Below are 15,983 nucleotides of genomic sequence, written 5' to 3'. Positions count from 1 at the left end.
TAGTTAAAATATGATGCTGCCAAAAGAGGAAAGTTCCAACTTAGATTATTTTTTAGAACTCTTGAGAAATGGCTGGGTAGTCAACTTCAAGCTCATTTATCACATGGATCTAGGTCTCATTTCAAAACAAGCTCAATATAAGGATTGTTCCATTCATAGCATACTACAATTTTGTAGTTGGGAACTTTTCAATTTAAGGTCTGGATCGAGAGATATAAAGCTATGAACTTGGAAAGATAATGCTGAAGCCAAGTCACGTTGCCCATAAGAAATTGTGCACAGCGCAGAGCATTTGATCAAACACCTGGCACGCCATCTTTGGTGACAAATTTAGAGAACTTCAAGCCTCTTCTCGATCTAATTCAAACATAAAACTGTTCTACTTCATGTCCTCTTTCTATTGATCTAAATATCACGGTATTTGGGCACATAAATTGCAAGATATAGGGCATTGAAGTCGTGCCCTCGGAAGTTGCGCTTGAGAAGGCATCGGGCCGGGATCTGAGTCACGCACACGCAGGACGCCGCAGTAGCAACGTGATGAGTTCAGGATCAATTCTCTTACGCTTGCTATCATTTTTTTCCAGATATCCAACACAAAACATGTTCTATCATGTATCAGCTTTGCTATGAGATCAAAAATGAAGCTTTGGAACAAGTGATCAAGGAATTAGAAAGGTCTGAAGTCACGTATCCGGCATGAGTAGAATCGGCTAGCCAAACACCATCGTGCTGCAGTTGGAATCAGTCACGACCCAATAACTTCATTTGCCAATTCCCATGCATTTGCAATCCTGGTTTCAAGAGTTTCTAAGTGTCAATCTTGTTCTCTCTTATATCCACTCAACCATGAGCTTAGCTTCAAGAAGAATGGCCTTATGTAGAAGGAGTTCTAAGCATATGAGGAGGGCATAATGACTATTTTGGTTTGGATATAAAGCTTTGGTTATATGCCGGCAGTGAGCACGTGAGACATCCTTCATCCATATGCAGCCATGCATGATTCAGAAAACGAAAAAGCATAAGGAGAGTTTGCCCTATTCATGCAAAACTTGCTTGTTAAGTATTGTGAAAAGATCTGATGCACACAATCCCACGATACACTCATGCACATATACTGAATACACAAAAGGCGTGGGAACAATTTACTACAAATACACCAGCATGTGTTAAGTTTGGAAGGGGAAATACTACACTACACATGCAACACATGATAATCTCATATGCACCTCACACTCACTATATAAACAAAACCTTCTCCACGAATCCTCAGACACTTCCATTTCATTCTTCATTTTCTCTCCTCACACTCTCATTTTTCTCTCTTGACTCTCTCCCTCGTGCTCTCTCATCACTCTCCATTCCTATTCTCTCTCACCTCTCATCCCTCTCTCTCTCCACCATAACAAACCATAACTGTTTCTCTCTCCACCTTCAACCACCACAACAAACTTCTTCAGCCACTATCACCACCACGCAACCTCCATAACAAACTCTATAACCACCATCATCGTTGAAACTTCAAGATCTTCCATGGTTATTGCTCATCAAACCTCAACTCACATCATCATCTTCATTACTGCACCATCACTCGATTCATTCTCTCTTCACAAAATCCTAACAAACCACAACAACCTCCATAACCGTTTTTCAGAAAAGCTCAAAACCGAATCTTCACCACCACCATAACCGTCGCTGCAATCACCGCTTTCATCACATCTTCATCTCACTACCTCCCTCACGAGCAGCGCCGTAACAACACAACAATCGCCACGCTTTCGTCTTCATCCAGAACTCTACATAAATCATCATCATCATTTCTCTCACTACGCGAGCTCTAAGGAAGGAAGCAGCAAGGAGCTTTTTATTTCTTTCTGTGAAAGGTTCGAGCAGGTAAACTCCAAATCTTTCTCAACATATCAGAACATTCATGATTAGAACATATAGGTAGTTTATCTTGTTGTGATTGAATTCGGCTTCGTTATGTGGTGTATGCTGTATGCGGCGTTTCGAGGTGTTTTAACGTTATAACGAGGCATAGCGGTAGAAGAGGTAGTATTTGTGACGAGTAGCATAGGTATTAGCGAAATCTTCATGTTAGGGTTTCGTAGATGGCTTATGTTTAAAGGTTACGTTGCGTTTCGGTGGAAAAGGAGTTCAGATTTGGAATCAGTGCAAGATTCCGAGTCGCAAGAAGGTGTTGTTTCGTTTTTCTGGAAATATTCATGAAGCTCCGCCGTTGGGATGGCCGGAGAAGACGACTGGAGTTCGCCTCCGGCGTCTGAGTTTGTTTGAGGGTTTAGGCTCCGTCGTGCTTACGTGGCGTGCTCTGATTAGTCCTTTTTCCCATGCTTTTGGTCCTTTTGTTTTATTACAATCATTGAAATGAAGTGTGTTGAAGCGTGATTGGCCAGTTTTGTTTCTTGTCCTGTAGTGACTTAAAAGAGACCATGTCCAATTGATTTCAGGTTAGCATATTGTTGTGTCACGTTGATAAATAGAGGACCTTGAATCATATAATAAAAATGAATTGGCATGTTACTGGAAATGAGAAATAAAAGAAGATAGTGTAGAAAAGGCTGGACCATGATTTCGTTTGGGCCTTAGCGCCACTCATATTTGCACCCCACTGTTGACATATAAAAATGCATAAATAATCTTCTTTCTTTCATTCCTTTTTTGAGTTTTGCTTGAAATAAAAATAATAACAAAAATATCTTCATCCAATTAGATTTTTAGAAATGTCATTTTCTTTTAATTGAACTTTTAATTGATATTTTCTTTTAACTTTGATTGTTTGTTAAACCATAATAAATAAATTGTTTTCTTAGTTAATTCAAAGTAGACTCTTGCATAAACAAAATAACATAGTTTGTGAATATTTCTCATAATTGTTCTTTGGGTCTTGTATAGATTTAATTCTTTTGTTTTTGAATATTTTCCTTTGTGAAGTGTCTAAAATGCCCTTGCCCTTTAATATTGTTTTCATCCATTTAATTGTTTTTTCTCCCTCATTTTCCTTTTAGAATATTCATAACATAGAGGTAGAAACTAGGACTAGTTCCCTTTTTGCATTCTTTTTCTTTTTCAACTCTAAAACATTTAATAAAAATACTTGAATAAATTCCCCATAAAAAAATACAAAGAAAACTCTTAAAAAATGACTAATAAATACTTTGACTAATAAAAAGGGAATGGAAACTTGAACGTCCCTTGCTTTAGGGAACGTTCGAGAGCTTGGACCTCCCTTGCTTTAGGGTTCCGTTCGGGCGTAAGTTCCCAAATTCTAAAAAACACAAACCATAGAGTAACTCGAGTTTCCCTTGCTTTAGGGATTTCCTCGAAACACTCAAACTCTCTCTCTTTCTCTCCTTTCTTAAGGGCATTGTTATCTCCGCTCCATTGCATCCTAGGCTGCCCCCTTATGCAAGAGCGCGAGCGTTAACTCCGCCCAACTAAAAAACACAAAAACAAACAAAACTATGGAGCCGAACTACGGCGCTCTGATTCCTGAAAAGGATACGTAGGCATCAAGTCGCGGGGCTTGAACGAGCACACTTGTAAATATTTCCTTCTTTTCCCCGTATTTCTTTTGCATACATTCGCATATAGACATAGGCATAGTACACACCCTTTAGATAGAAACAAACATAGGTGGATACCATCGAGTACGATGGGCGCGAGGGGTGCTAATACCTTCCCCTTGCGTAACCGACTCCCGCACCTTGATTCTCTGGTCGCAAGACCCTGTTCCTTCCTTTGTTAGGTTTTCTAATATTCCTTTCCCTTATGGGATAAATATATTGGTGGCGACTCTGTTCATTTTTCGCGAGCGTGCGACACAAGGCAATGTTGATTTATACATTCAAAGGGAGAAAGATGACGCCAAATCAAGATGCCAATATATATGATTAGCAAATATCTCTGGAGTCACCTTAATGCAATCTTGTTGCAGTATGATTTCAAAATAAACCTTGTCTGAATTAAGTCTTTTAAGGGTCTTAACGCGGTTTGGTTCATAGTTTTTGAACAAAAGGATATAAGGCTAAAAGTTTTGAGTTTAAACCACCCCATTCTCCTTGATGATCTCTAGTCTTACGTTCAATTAATTTGACACACACATTCAACTTCCCTGAGGATTTTGATGTTGTGGACATGATAGGTTAGGTGTAACACCCTTCTAAACCCCACGACAATTAAATAAATAATTAAATAAATCAATCAGAGTAACATGCACAAGGACGTCACAATTTATAATTAAATAAACATTATCCGTCACTGTCATGCATTCACCAAGAAACATCCTAACATAACTCATAATTCAAAATCCCATGTTTACACAGCGGAATAAATCATCAACTAGCATCACATCATCAATGCTTTAATCCTCAAAATAAAATAACAAAACAGAATTATTATCATAAACTTAAAACATTGTGTTCCCCAGTGTTACATCTATCAGAGCATGACACCCGACGCTAACTAACATATTGACTCATGAGCTAATATAATATTGGTTTTTTCACTACTCTTGCTGCTTCTGCATTGTATGGATTTGTTTTGCCTTCAATTGAATTGATTTATAAGAAAGCAAAACAAAACATTACATATTCTCTTGTTATGGAAATTCAGTTTGTTATCGGTTTGTTTGCTACTCTCTTTTGCACGGTCGGCATGATAGCAAATAACGATTTTAAGGTAAGGTGTCCGGTTAGATTTAGATCTTCTACTCCAACATAAAAATTCAGAGTCGTTAACAGATAACATATCTGTTAACGACTCTGACCTTAGTAGAATTGCTTAATTGATTTTAATTGTTTTTTTAATTAATATGAAGGTGATTCCTAGGGAGGCAAGGAATTTTGGACTAGGGGAAAAGACATACTATGTGGTGTTGGTGATGAGTACAATGTTTTGGCAGGCGTTTTTCTTGGGAGCAATAGGAGTTATTTTTTGTGGTTCATCTTTGTTATCGGGTATTTTGATAGCTGTTTTTTTGCCGGTAACTGAAGTGTTGGCGGTAATATTTTATAAAGAGAGATTTCAAGCTGAGAAAGGGGTTTCTCTTGTACTTTCTCTTTGGGGTTTTGTGTCTTATTTTTATGGTGAGATTGAACAAGATAAGGAAAAGAAGAAGAAACGTGCTGTGGAGACAGAGATGGGTCATAGTCTTGAAGTACTACCTGCTCCGTGATTGCTATAGAGGTTTGTTGTAGAATTATTGAAATGCGTGTTTTGTGCGAAGGAAAATGCTTTAATTGAATGTTTTTTGTAAGAAAAAAGGGGACATGCAAGTGTAAACTACTAAACTAGTTTACCAGAGATTGTTTAATTGATTGTTTTTATGATGATACTCCTTCCAAGAGACAACGGATCTACCTGGGTCACGGCTCTATTAATAGTTTACAATGTAGGAGTGCATGAAAATTCTGTTTAATTGTATTCTTCTTTCGTTTCAAAATAAATGTCGTGAAAAAATTTGTTTCAAAATAAATGTTGTTTTAGAGAAAAAATTTGTTTCAAAATGAACGTCATTCTACTTTTCAATGTAGAAGTAATTGTTATTTTTTCAATTATGTCTTTTAATTATTACTTTGTACAGTACTTTCAATATATTTATAAAGTTAATTTAGTAAAAGTGCAATATTTTATGACATTATTTTATATTTTTTATTCACCTGTGTGCAAAAAATTTAAAGGACACTCAAATTTAAAATCAATGGAGTATTATATGCTATTTATTAATAATTTATTAAAAATATTTTATTATAATTTTTATAAAAAATTTGAATGAATATATTAATGCTACATTATGCATAAGATATGTCTAAACTAACAAAATAAAGAATGTTAATGTCGCGTTACAATAAGCAACTTCAATGTTTTAAACATCGGACATGTCGTCAAATCGGTGAGGCAGCTTTATTGATCGAGTCACTAGAGTACTGATTGAATTAGATAATTAAATTGGATAACTCGGTTAATACATATCACTGATTTAATAGCATACCATATTCAACAATCATATCAAATCAATGTCCGTGTGATTTCCAGATCAAATCAATGTCCGTTATCTTTAATATAAAATATCTTGAAAACAACAAACAATTATACTATTTTATAATTAATTAAATATATTAAAATTAAATGAAATTTTGTGATTAGTTGAAGGTGCAAGCGTCTCATCTTTCCATTAAAATAACTATCTATAATATAAGAAAATTAATGGTTGTGGAAAAGTCAAAAATACCCTTATTTGATTTTTTGCCACCACATTAAAATTATAATTTTTTGGTCTTTGCACAATAAAGTTCTTAATTTTATTATTAAAATAATACAACTTTTATATTTTATCAAACTTATCAAATCTCTCTCCATTCTCTATTTTTTTTTCTCTTTCATCACTTTCTCAATTCTTTCTTCCACAAAAAAATCTATTATTGATATATATTTTTTTATACAAAAAATGATATTTATGATCGAAATATTTTTTTTAGTCAAAAATGATATACGGAAAACATTTATTCAAAATATCTATTATTGATCTAAATATTTTTATATACGAAAATTTAATATTAATTCAAATATTTTTGTAAATGATACCTAAATAAAAATAATATTTGTATACGGAAAAAATCTATTATTTACAAAAAATGGTATTTATGATTCAAATATTTTTTATTCAAAAATGATATACGAGAAAAAATTTACTATTGATCTAAATATTTTTATATACGAAATTTACTATTGATCCAAATATTTTTGTAAATGATAGCTAAACAAAAATTAAATTTGTGTATGAAAAAAATCTATTATTGATCTAAATATTTTTATATACAAAAAATGTTATTTATGATCCAAATATTTTTTATTCAAAAATGGAATAGGCCAAAAAATTTATTATTGATCTAAATATTTTTATATACGAAAATTTGTTATTGATCCAAATATTTTTGTAAATGACACCTAACCAAAAATAATATTTGTATATGGAAAAAAAATATATTATTTACGAAAAAAGGTATTTATGATTCAAATATTTCTATTCCAAAATGGTATACGGAAAATAATCTACTATTGATCTAAATATTTTTATATATGAAATTTACTATTGATCCAAATATTTTTGTAAATGATACCTAAAAAAAAAGAGGTCTGTATACCAGAAAAAATCTATTATTGATCTAAATATTTTTATATACGATAAATGGTATTTATAATCAAATATTTCTTTATCAAAAAATGGTATACGGGAAAAAATCTATTATTGATCTAAATATTTTTTTATACAAAAATTTAATATTGATCCAAATATTTTTGTAAATGATAACTAAATAAAAATAATATTTATATTATTATTTACGAAAAATATTATTTATGATCCAAATATTTTTTATTCAAAAATGGTATACGGGAAAAAATTTACTATTGATGTAAATATTTTTATATACGAAATTTACTATTGATCCAAATATTTTTGTAAATGATACCTAAACAAAAATGAAGTCTGTATACGGGAAAAAGTCTATTATTGAACTAAATGTTTTTATATACGAGAAATAGTATTTATGATCAAATATTTTTTATCCAAAAATGGTATACGGCATACGGGAAAATATATATTATTGATCTAAATATTTTAATATACGAAAATTTAATATTAATCCAAATATTTTTGTAAATGATACCTAAATAAAAATAATATTTGTATACGGGAAAAAGCTATTATTTACGAAGAATGGTATTTATGACCCAATTTTTATTTATTAAAAACTGGTATACGGGAAAAAGTTTATTATTGATCTAAATATTTTTATATACGTCTGTCAAAAAAAAATATATTTTTATATACGAAAAATGGTATTTGTGATTAAATATTTTTATTCCAAAAATGGTATACGGGAAAAAAATTTATTATTGATCTAAATATTTTTATATACGAAATAGTCAATTATTTATTTAATTTTTTAAACATTTTTATTTAAAATAAATGATGTTTCCAAATTCGCATAACCGAACAGAACCCGTGCGTATGCACGGGTTTGTTACTAGTTGTCTTTAATAATACTACTCACGCCACCACGCCACCATTCGCTGCCAAACTGAACATATTGTTCACAATAAAATTTTTATCCATGACCAACTCATATAGTTTACCAAACTCACCACTTTCCACTCTTCTTGCCACATATCTAACAAAAAGTAAGAGTTTTTTTTTTCTTTATCATTCCTTACTTTTTTTTGATAACTTCCCAAAGAAGCAATTTCCACTCACACCATTGTCACCCTCATCAACTCCATAAATATCTCTCAACCTGGTGGAGAATTTGGCCATCAACACAATTTAATTCCATAAATAACTAACATTTCAAAATAAAAATGAATTATTTAGACTTGAGACGTGTATGAACATTGTTATTAAGGATTTATCTGTCTCATAAACGTAAATTTTCTAAAATTCAATAGGTTTTTTCAAATTCTCATTTTTAATATGATATATCCGAACTACTGTCAAAATGGATTATCCGGGCCTAAACGGACTGACCCTGAGTTTTTTAGGACTAAGCCAAAAAAGCCCTATGTAATATGAGCTCGAGATTTACTACCCGAGTCTGGTCCTAGTGGGTTTCGGGCTACCCGACCTTAAATGAGCTTTTTATTTAAAAAAAAAAATTAAAAGAAAAACTCCATAATATTTATTATAAATAAAATTAAAAACTATGTTATTTTAAATATAATATTATCTCTTATAAATACTTTAATATATTTTTAAATATAATATATGTTTAAATTGTATAAAATAATACTTGAATATTTATTATAAGAGAAAAACTAATATAATACGATGAAAAAATGTTAATTATATTAATGTATAATATTTAAAAGAGAAATATTGAATAAAATAGATATAAAATTTAGTGAAGTGAGAAAAAATCAATATGCTATTTTGGAGTAACATAATATAAATATTAATACATTTGTTTAAAATTTATAATTATGCGGGCTTAATGGACTATCCACGACCCATATGGGCTAGCCCTAATGGGTAGCGAACTTTTTAGGGTTTAGGGCTAAAAAGACCCTAAAAAATATGGGCTTTAATTTTAAGACCCAAATCCTATAATTTTTCGGACCTGGCGGGCCGACTCATATGAACTAGCCCATTTTGACAACTCTAATCCGAAAAATAAAATAATTTAAGTTGACCAGAAAATGTAACCAAGATAAAAAGAAACAACTCATTTTCAGGTTTTATAGTCATATATAAGAGATAAAAAAGTTTGGGTCTTGAGAGTGTGTTTCTCTCAAAGTCTCAAGTTCGAATTCGACTAGCCACAAATTATTTATAAAAAAATAGAAAGATGGAGTAAAAGTTTTGACTAAGTCAAATCAAAATAATTGAATATAATTATTTGATCAAATCAAATCATTAGAACTTGTAAAATTAATAATAATAATAATAATAATAATAATAATTAATATTTTAAAGATTTTTTTTTCATTTTTATCATTTTAAAATGTGCCAAAATTTATTTAGAACTTTTAAAATATAATTAAAATTTACAACAATACCAACTACATTTTCTACTAGAATCTCTACCCACATTTCCAACTTAATAAATCTTGTGAGTCTTAAAGATGTAATCTTGTGAGTTTACGAATTTTTTTTCAAATATAATCTTGTGAAAAAAAAAAGATTTTATTTTAAAAATGGTATCTGAATGAGCCCTTAAAGATGTAACTAGAATAAATTGAAAAAATAAATATGACAGAATTAAGAATATAAGACGTTCACTCGTAAATAAGTATTGATTTCTCTATCGAAAAAGACTGTTACGAATCTTTTTAATTACTTAATTTTAAATAAAAAATTCTTTTAAATTACCACCAATTGGCAACCCCAATTATTTTTAAAGACAATTAATCTACTTATATTACAATTATATTCTTTTACAAATTTAACTATTGTAATTTATTTCCTATAAAAAAAAAAAACTATTGTAATTTATTTCTATGTAAACTAATTACTTATTTTGCCTCACAATAACTTTCGCATTTAAGGATTTCACACGATAAGAAATGATAATAAATGAGAGAATGATGATTTATTTATATAATCCATGTTTATGTTTAATGTATTTTCAATATCCTAAATACAAAGTGGAGAATACTAGTTTAGAAGTGGTTTGCATTATATTAATTATATAGTGTAAACTTACACCTAAAATCAAATAGCCAAGTTTCTCTTCAATCGAAGGAAGGTTAGCCGTGTAGAAAGACAAGGAAATGTGAGTTGAGGTCCAACAAGATCATGGAGGTGTTAGACTCATTAACGATTATTCCTTTTACTCGTGTCCTCTTAGATACAGTGTCAAAAACCAAAGTAGCTATTGGCACAAAGCCACATTCTAACAAGATATGCATAGAAACAACATATGCATTGAAAAAGGGAAGAGCGAGCTGAATATGGGGCGCATATATTCCATTTGCGAGAAAACTTACACATTATCATGTAACCAGTCGAGCAAGGCTAAAGTTTATATGTGATATTGTTTTTAAGGTTAAACTTATTTTACTCCCTGTCATATGCGTGTTAGCGCAACAATCAAGGGAGGGTCGAGTCGAAAGTATTGTTTAATTTTCGGGATATTCCGTTTATGCAACACATCTTTGTGCGAGACACACCACTTCTCCACCTAAAACCTTAAGGTAATAGGTGAACAAGTAGTGTGTCTCCCATAAAGGTGTGTTGCTCAAAGAAAAGTCCCACAAAGTAAGAATGTTCCTCACTCAACCCTCCCTCGATTGTTGCTCTAACAAATGGTATCACAAGTCTTTGGTTTCGAGAAATAGATCGACTTACTTGTATCGAAAAGTGTCCCGCATGTGGGTAAAGAGTGTCTCGTTGAAAGAATTTCAACGGCGGTACAAGTGTATGTGGAAGAAAGAGTGAAGAGGGGGAGCATTGTGGGCTCACACTTGAGGGGGAGTGTTGAGAATATAACAATTGTGAGAAATAGACCCTCATTTGATTGAAATGTGGTGACTTGAGCATTTATAAGTGGGAGAACTCACTCGCCTATCACCTTAAGGTTTTAGGTGAACAAGTAGTGTGACTCCCATAAATTTGTGTTGCTCAAAGAAAAGTCCCGCAAAGTAAGAATGTTCCTCACTTGACCCTCCCTCGATTGTTGCTCTAACAGTGGGCGAATCCCCAAAAACAATCTGGCAAAATTTCTTTATTTTATCTCTTAAGTAGATAAAGTCAACAAAAAAATGACAAAACTAATGTGTTGATTTTTTTATTTTATTTTATTATTATGTGAAAATACCACGTGGACTTTTTATTTTATTTAACGTGTACCGTAAATACTTGAAGAATTGAAAGTTTAAAAAATTGAAAATTTTGTAGCCCTGACCTTGCTCATCAAAAGTAAACTTATCAGCCAAGACCTGTGTAACGACCTCATAATATTTTGCTTTGATCCCACAGAAGTCTCACAAATCACCAATATCCCTCTTTCTTGGAGGAAACCAGAAGACAAATTGATATGGCATAACGAAAGAGACGGTGAATACTTTGTAAAATCTGCCTGCCACGTGCTTGGAATCAAAAGGAATGCAAATAAACTTAGACCCTCGTACCCTAACCAAAAAGAAATTATGGAAAAAGATTTGGCCAGTCCTTGTTCATAATAGAACTAGAAATTTCATATGGAGGCTTGAGAAGAAAATTCTCCCCACTATAGCAAATTTGGTGAATAAAAGGATCAAGATCACCCCTAATTGTCCTTTGTACCACTCTAGCCCTGAGTGAGCTCAACATCTATTCTTAAATTGTGATATCTCGAAAATGGTATGATTTTCCTCTTCCATTGGCATGTGTATCCCTCATGTTATTGATTTTCATGACTCGTTGTACAATTGTGTGAATGAGATAGATCCCTTTGGCATCCAACTAGTTTGTGTCACTCTTTGGTGTATTTGTTCTGCTAAGAACAAAACCCTTTTTAATGAGGAAGATTTTGTTCCGGAAACAGTTGCAGAGAACATGCTTAAATAGGTGCATGAATTTAATACTCTAATCCTGAAATGAGAGTGAAGAAGAAAGTATTGTTGAATAGTACTTTGGAACCCAGGCTCAGAGGTTTCAACGTGACCCAAGTGGATGCATGTTGCTTCTATAAGGGAAATATTGCCATAGGGTGTGTGATGATGACACAGGACAAGGCTATTATATTTCCAACTACCAAGAAAGAGGTATTGGCAACTGATCCAGCAGCTACCGAAGCATTGCCTATTATATATGTCCTCTAGATGGCGATCAATTTGAAGATGGATTGTTTCCTGATCCAATCTGATGCATAATTAGTTGTTGACTGTTTAAACTCTATATCAATTTCTGTTGTTTTAGATGTTAAAACAAAAACACTAAGGTATGCTTCTGTGAAATCACACTATTTAATTGAATACTAAAATATGGCTTAAATAGCTTACAAAATGAAAATTGAAATAGTAAACGTAACTGCAGAAAAATAGGAACAGAATGTAGAAAAAGACTGAAACAAACTCCTACTAACCCACTAAAATAGAACGTGCTCAACACCTCCTAAAATCACTAGGTTAATTTAAACCACTAACAGAAATCCTAAATTGTAGCTAGAATACTGACACATCAGATCCAACAATTCCTCCCTTTAAACGGGAAATGCTAATCATGCATCCAGTTTAATCTTCTCGAGCTTGTATCCCAAGAAAGCTTCTTAGCTTAACAAATGTCTCCAATTTTATTGGTTTAGTCATGATATCTGCCACCTGCTCTTCAGTCCCACAAAACACTAGCTTCACAACTTCTTGACTTGTAAGATCACATAAATAATGATACCTCACATCTATATGTTTTGTCCTCTTATGCATCACTGAATTTTTTGAGAGTTTAATGGAGGAACTATTATCGCACAAGATCTCGAAGCACTGACAAGGCTTGGTGCTGAACTGTTAAAGAATTCCTTTCACCCAAACACAGTGGCAAGCACAGGATGTTGCAGCTACATACTCAGCTTCGGTCGAGGATAAAGTGACTATAGCTTGTTTTCGTGAACTCTAACAAACAGCTGCTTTACTTAGTAGAAATACATACCCTGGCGTGCTCTTCCTGTCTATATCTCCGGCATAATCGCTATCAGTATATACCTTTGGTATTGAGTCAGATTCCCGCTTATAGAAGAGACCAAAATCCAGAGTACCCCTTAAGTACCTTAAAGCCCTCTTAGCGATCTGCATATGCTCTTCTCTAGGTTTGGCCATGAAACGAGATATTAAACATACCACATACATCATATCAGGTCTGGTGGCTGTTAAATACATAAGATAGCCCACGAATTGCTTGTATGTAGTGGCATCCTCATCTTTGCCTTCTCCTTCATTCGAGAGTTTGGTCCCTGGTACTATAGGATTTTTGACAGGATTGCAGTTCCACATTCTGAATCTTTCAAGCACTTCCTTAGCATACTTCTTCTAACATAAATGGATTCCCTTCAAGCATTGATGTACTTCAACACCAAGAAAGAAACTCATCCTCCCTAGACCAGTCATCTCAAATTCTTGTTTCATTGATTGCTTAAACTCTTCACACATCACATCATCATTCCCAACAAAAATTAAATCATCTACATAAAGGCTTACCATAAGCAATTTTTCTCCAACACTCTTGCTGAATAAAGTGTGATCATGGCTGCTTTTCTCAAGCCCCTTATGTCTGAAATAACTCTCAATTCGACTAAACCATGCTCTAGGAGCCTGTTTTAGACCGTAAAGAGCTTTGTTAAGTCAATAAACTTTGTCTTCCTCACCTTTCTTGACAAATCCTTCTAGCTGATCCACATACACAACTTCTTTTAGCTCCCCGTACAAGAAAGCACTCTTTACGTCCAACTGATACACTGTCCATCCTTTTTGTGCAGCAACAGCGAGCATAATTCTTATAGTGTCCCATCGAGCAACTGGAGCAAAAACTTCATCATAATCGATCCCTTCCTTTTGAGCATATCCTTTTACAACCAGTCTCGCCTTGTATTTATTGACCTGTCCATCCTCACTTAGTCTTGTTTTGAAAACCCATTTGACCCCTATAGTTTTTGCTTGAGCCGGTAGAACCACAAGCTCCCAAGTATTGTTCTTCTCGATAGCTTGTAATTCACGCTTCATTGCCTCTATCCATTTTTCTTCTTTGGGAGCTTCTACAAAATTTGGAGGATTATTATGAGAAGAAAACAGCACCATACCTGCACCTATTTCTTCATCCAAAAATTCTGCTCCACTCTCATAGTCATGCATCCATGCGGGTCTTCTTCTGTTTCTTCTTTGAGGCATTTCTGGATGATTTAAATTTCCAAAATCTGGTGCACCTGTTTCTTCTTTGAGGCATTTCTGGATGATTTAAATTGCGGGTCTTCATACCTGCACCTATTTCTTCATCCAAAAATCTGGAAAACAGCGGAAACCGAGTCAAAAAATGATATTCTGGCCTGGGATGATGAAGGAAGAACAACCGAGGGAGAACACGGAGAAGAGGTGCAAGTTGTTGTTCTAGTTATTCTACGCGGTCAACCTCCACCTCTTCTTCGTGTTCTCCCTCGGTTGTTCTTCCTTCATCATTCCAGGCCAGAATATCATTTTTTGACTCGGTTTCCGCTGTTTTCCAGTCCCATTTCCCTTCCTCTTCGAATATAACATCTCGACTGATGACTATTTTATTTGATATTGGTTCAAATAGTCGATACGCCTTTGATTCCTCGCTGATCCCGAGCAGAATGCATTTGTGACTTTTACTATCAAGTTTTATCCTATGTTGTTCAGGGATCTGTACATGACCAATGCAACCAAACACCCTAAAATGATCAACACTTGGTTTGATCCCACTCCAACACTCTTCTGGCACCATGTCTTTTACCGCACTTGTGAGACTTCTATTTAGCACATGTGATGCCCATCTTGCAGCTTCAGGCCAAAATTTCTTTGGCATTTCTTTCTCTATGAGCAAACATCGAACCATATTCATTACGGTGCGATTTCTTCTTTCAGCTACTCCATTTTGTTGTGGAGTGTAGGCAGCGGTTAATTGTCGTCTAATTCCATGTTCCCCGTAGAATTGGTTGAAGGAGTTTGAGGTAAATTCTCTTCCCCTATCTGTCCTTAAAAAACATATATACTTTCCTACTTCTTTTTCGACACAACTTTTGAACCTTTTAAACATGTCAAAAGTTTCATTTTTTCTGTAAGAAAGTATATCCACGTCTTGCGAGAAAAATCATCAATAAGAACTAACATGTACCTTTTACCACTATGAGATGTAGGAGATATAGGACCACATAAATCTGCATGAACTAGTTGGAGTTGTTCTGAGGCTCTCCACTTGCTCCTTTTTGATATAATCTCTCGAGTTGTGGTAACCCTTTGACCATTCCTTTATACTGCATGGTGTGAATGGCTTTGTTGTTTAAATGCCCATAGCGCTTATGCCAGAGGTTTACAGCTTCCCCTCCTTCTACCTTCATGCACTTGCTCGAGAGAGGTTTCCTAAGTGCAAACACAATGAATAGTCGATTCGCAGTCATTCTAATGTTCATAATTAGACCTCTTTGAGGGTGGTAAACTTTGCACATTCCTCCTTTGATACGAATGTCTACTCCCTTCTCTTGTAGTTGTCCAATGCTTAAAAGGTTGCTGGATAATTCTGGAACAAAGAAAACATCCGATATCAATTGAGTTATGCCTTCAACTTCAAATCTGATATTTCCTTTTCCCATAACAGCCAACTTAGAGTTATTTCCCAATTTCACAGTGTGTCTGAAGCTCTCATTTATTTCACAAAACCAGCCTTTGTTACCTGTCATGTGGTTTGAACAACCAGAATCAAGAAACCAAACTCCCTTGTTTCCATCACCTTCAACTTATGCTAGTGTCATCAGCAATAACTCTTC

The 15,983-nt window shown here is 33.6% G+C and overlaps 1 protein-coding gene across 1 annotated transcript; it reads left to right on the top strand.

Annotated features, from left to right (window-relative positions):
- Positions 1-4,510: 4,510 nt before the first annotated feature.
- Positions 4,511-5,422, top strand: LOC131655390 (purine permease 3-like). Its single transcript, XM_058925274.1, has 2 exons — positions 4,511-4,698; positions 4,838-5,422. The coding sequence occupies exons 1-2, from the start codon at positions 4,621-4,623 to the stop codon at positions 5,192-5,194; spliced, it is 435 nt and encodes a 144-aa protein (XP_058781257.1). The 5' UTR covers positions 4,511-4,620; the 3' UTR covers positions 5,195-5,422.
- The last annotated feature ends 10,561 nt before the right edge of the window (positions 5,423-15,983 follow it).

This window comes from Vicia villosa, linkage group LG3, assembly GCF_029867415.1.
Source record: "Vicia villosa cultivar HV-30 ecotype Madison, WI linkage group LG3, Vvil1.0, whole genome shotgun sequence".
Taxonomy (NCBI): domain Eukaryota; kingdom Viridiplantae; phylum Streptophyta; class Magnoliopsida; order Fabales; family Fabaceae; genus Vicia; species Vicia villosa.
This window is presented reverse-complemented; position numbering and strand designations above follow the sequence as displayed.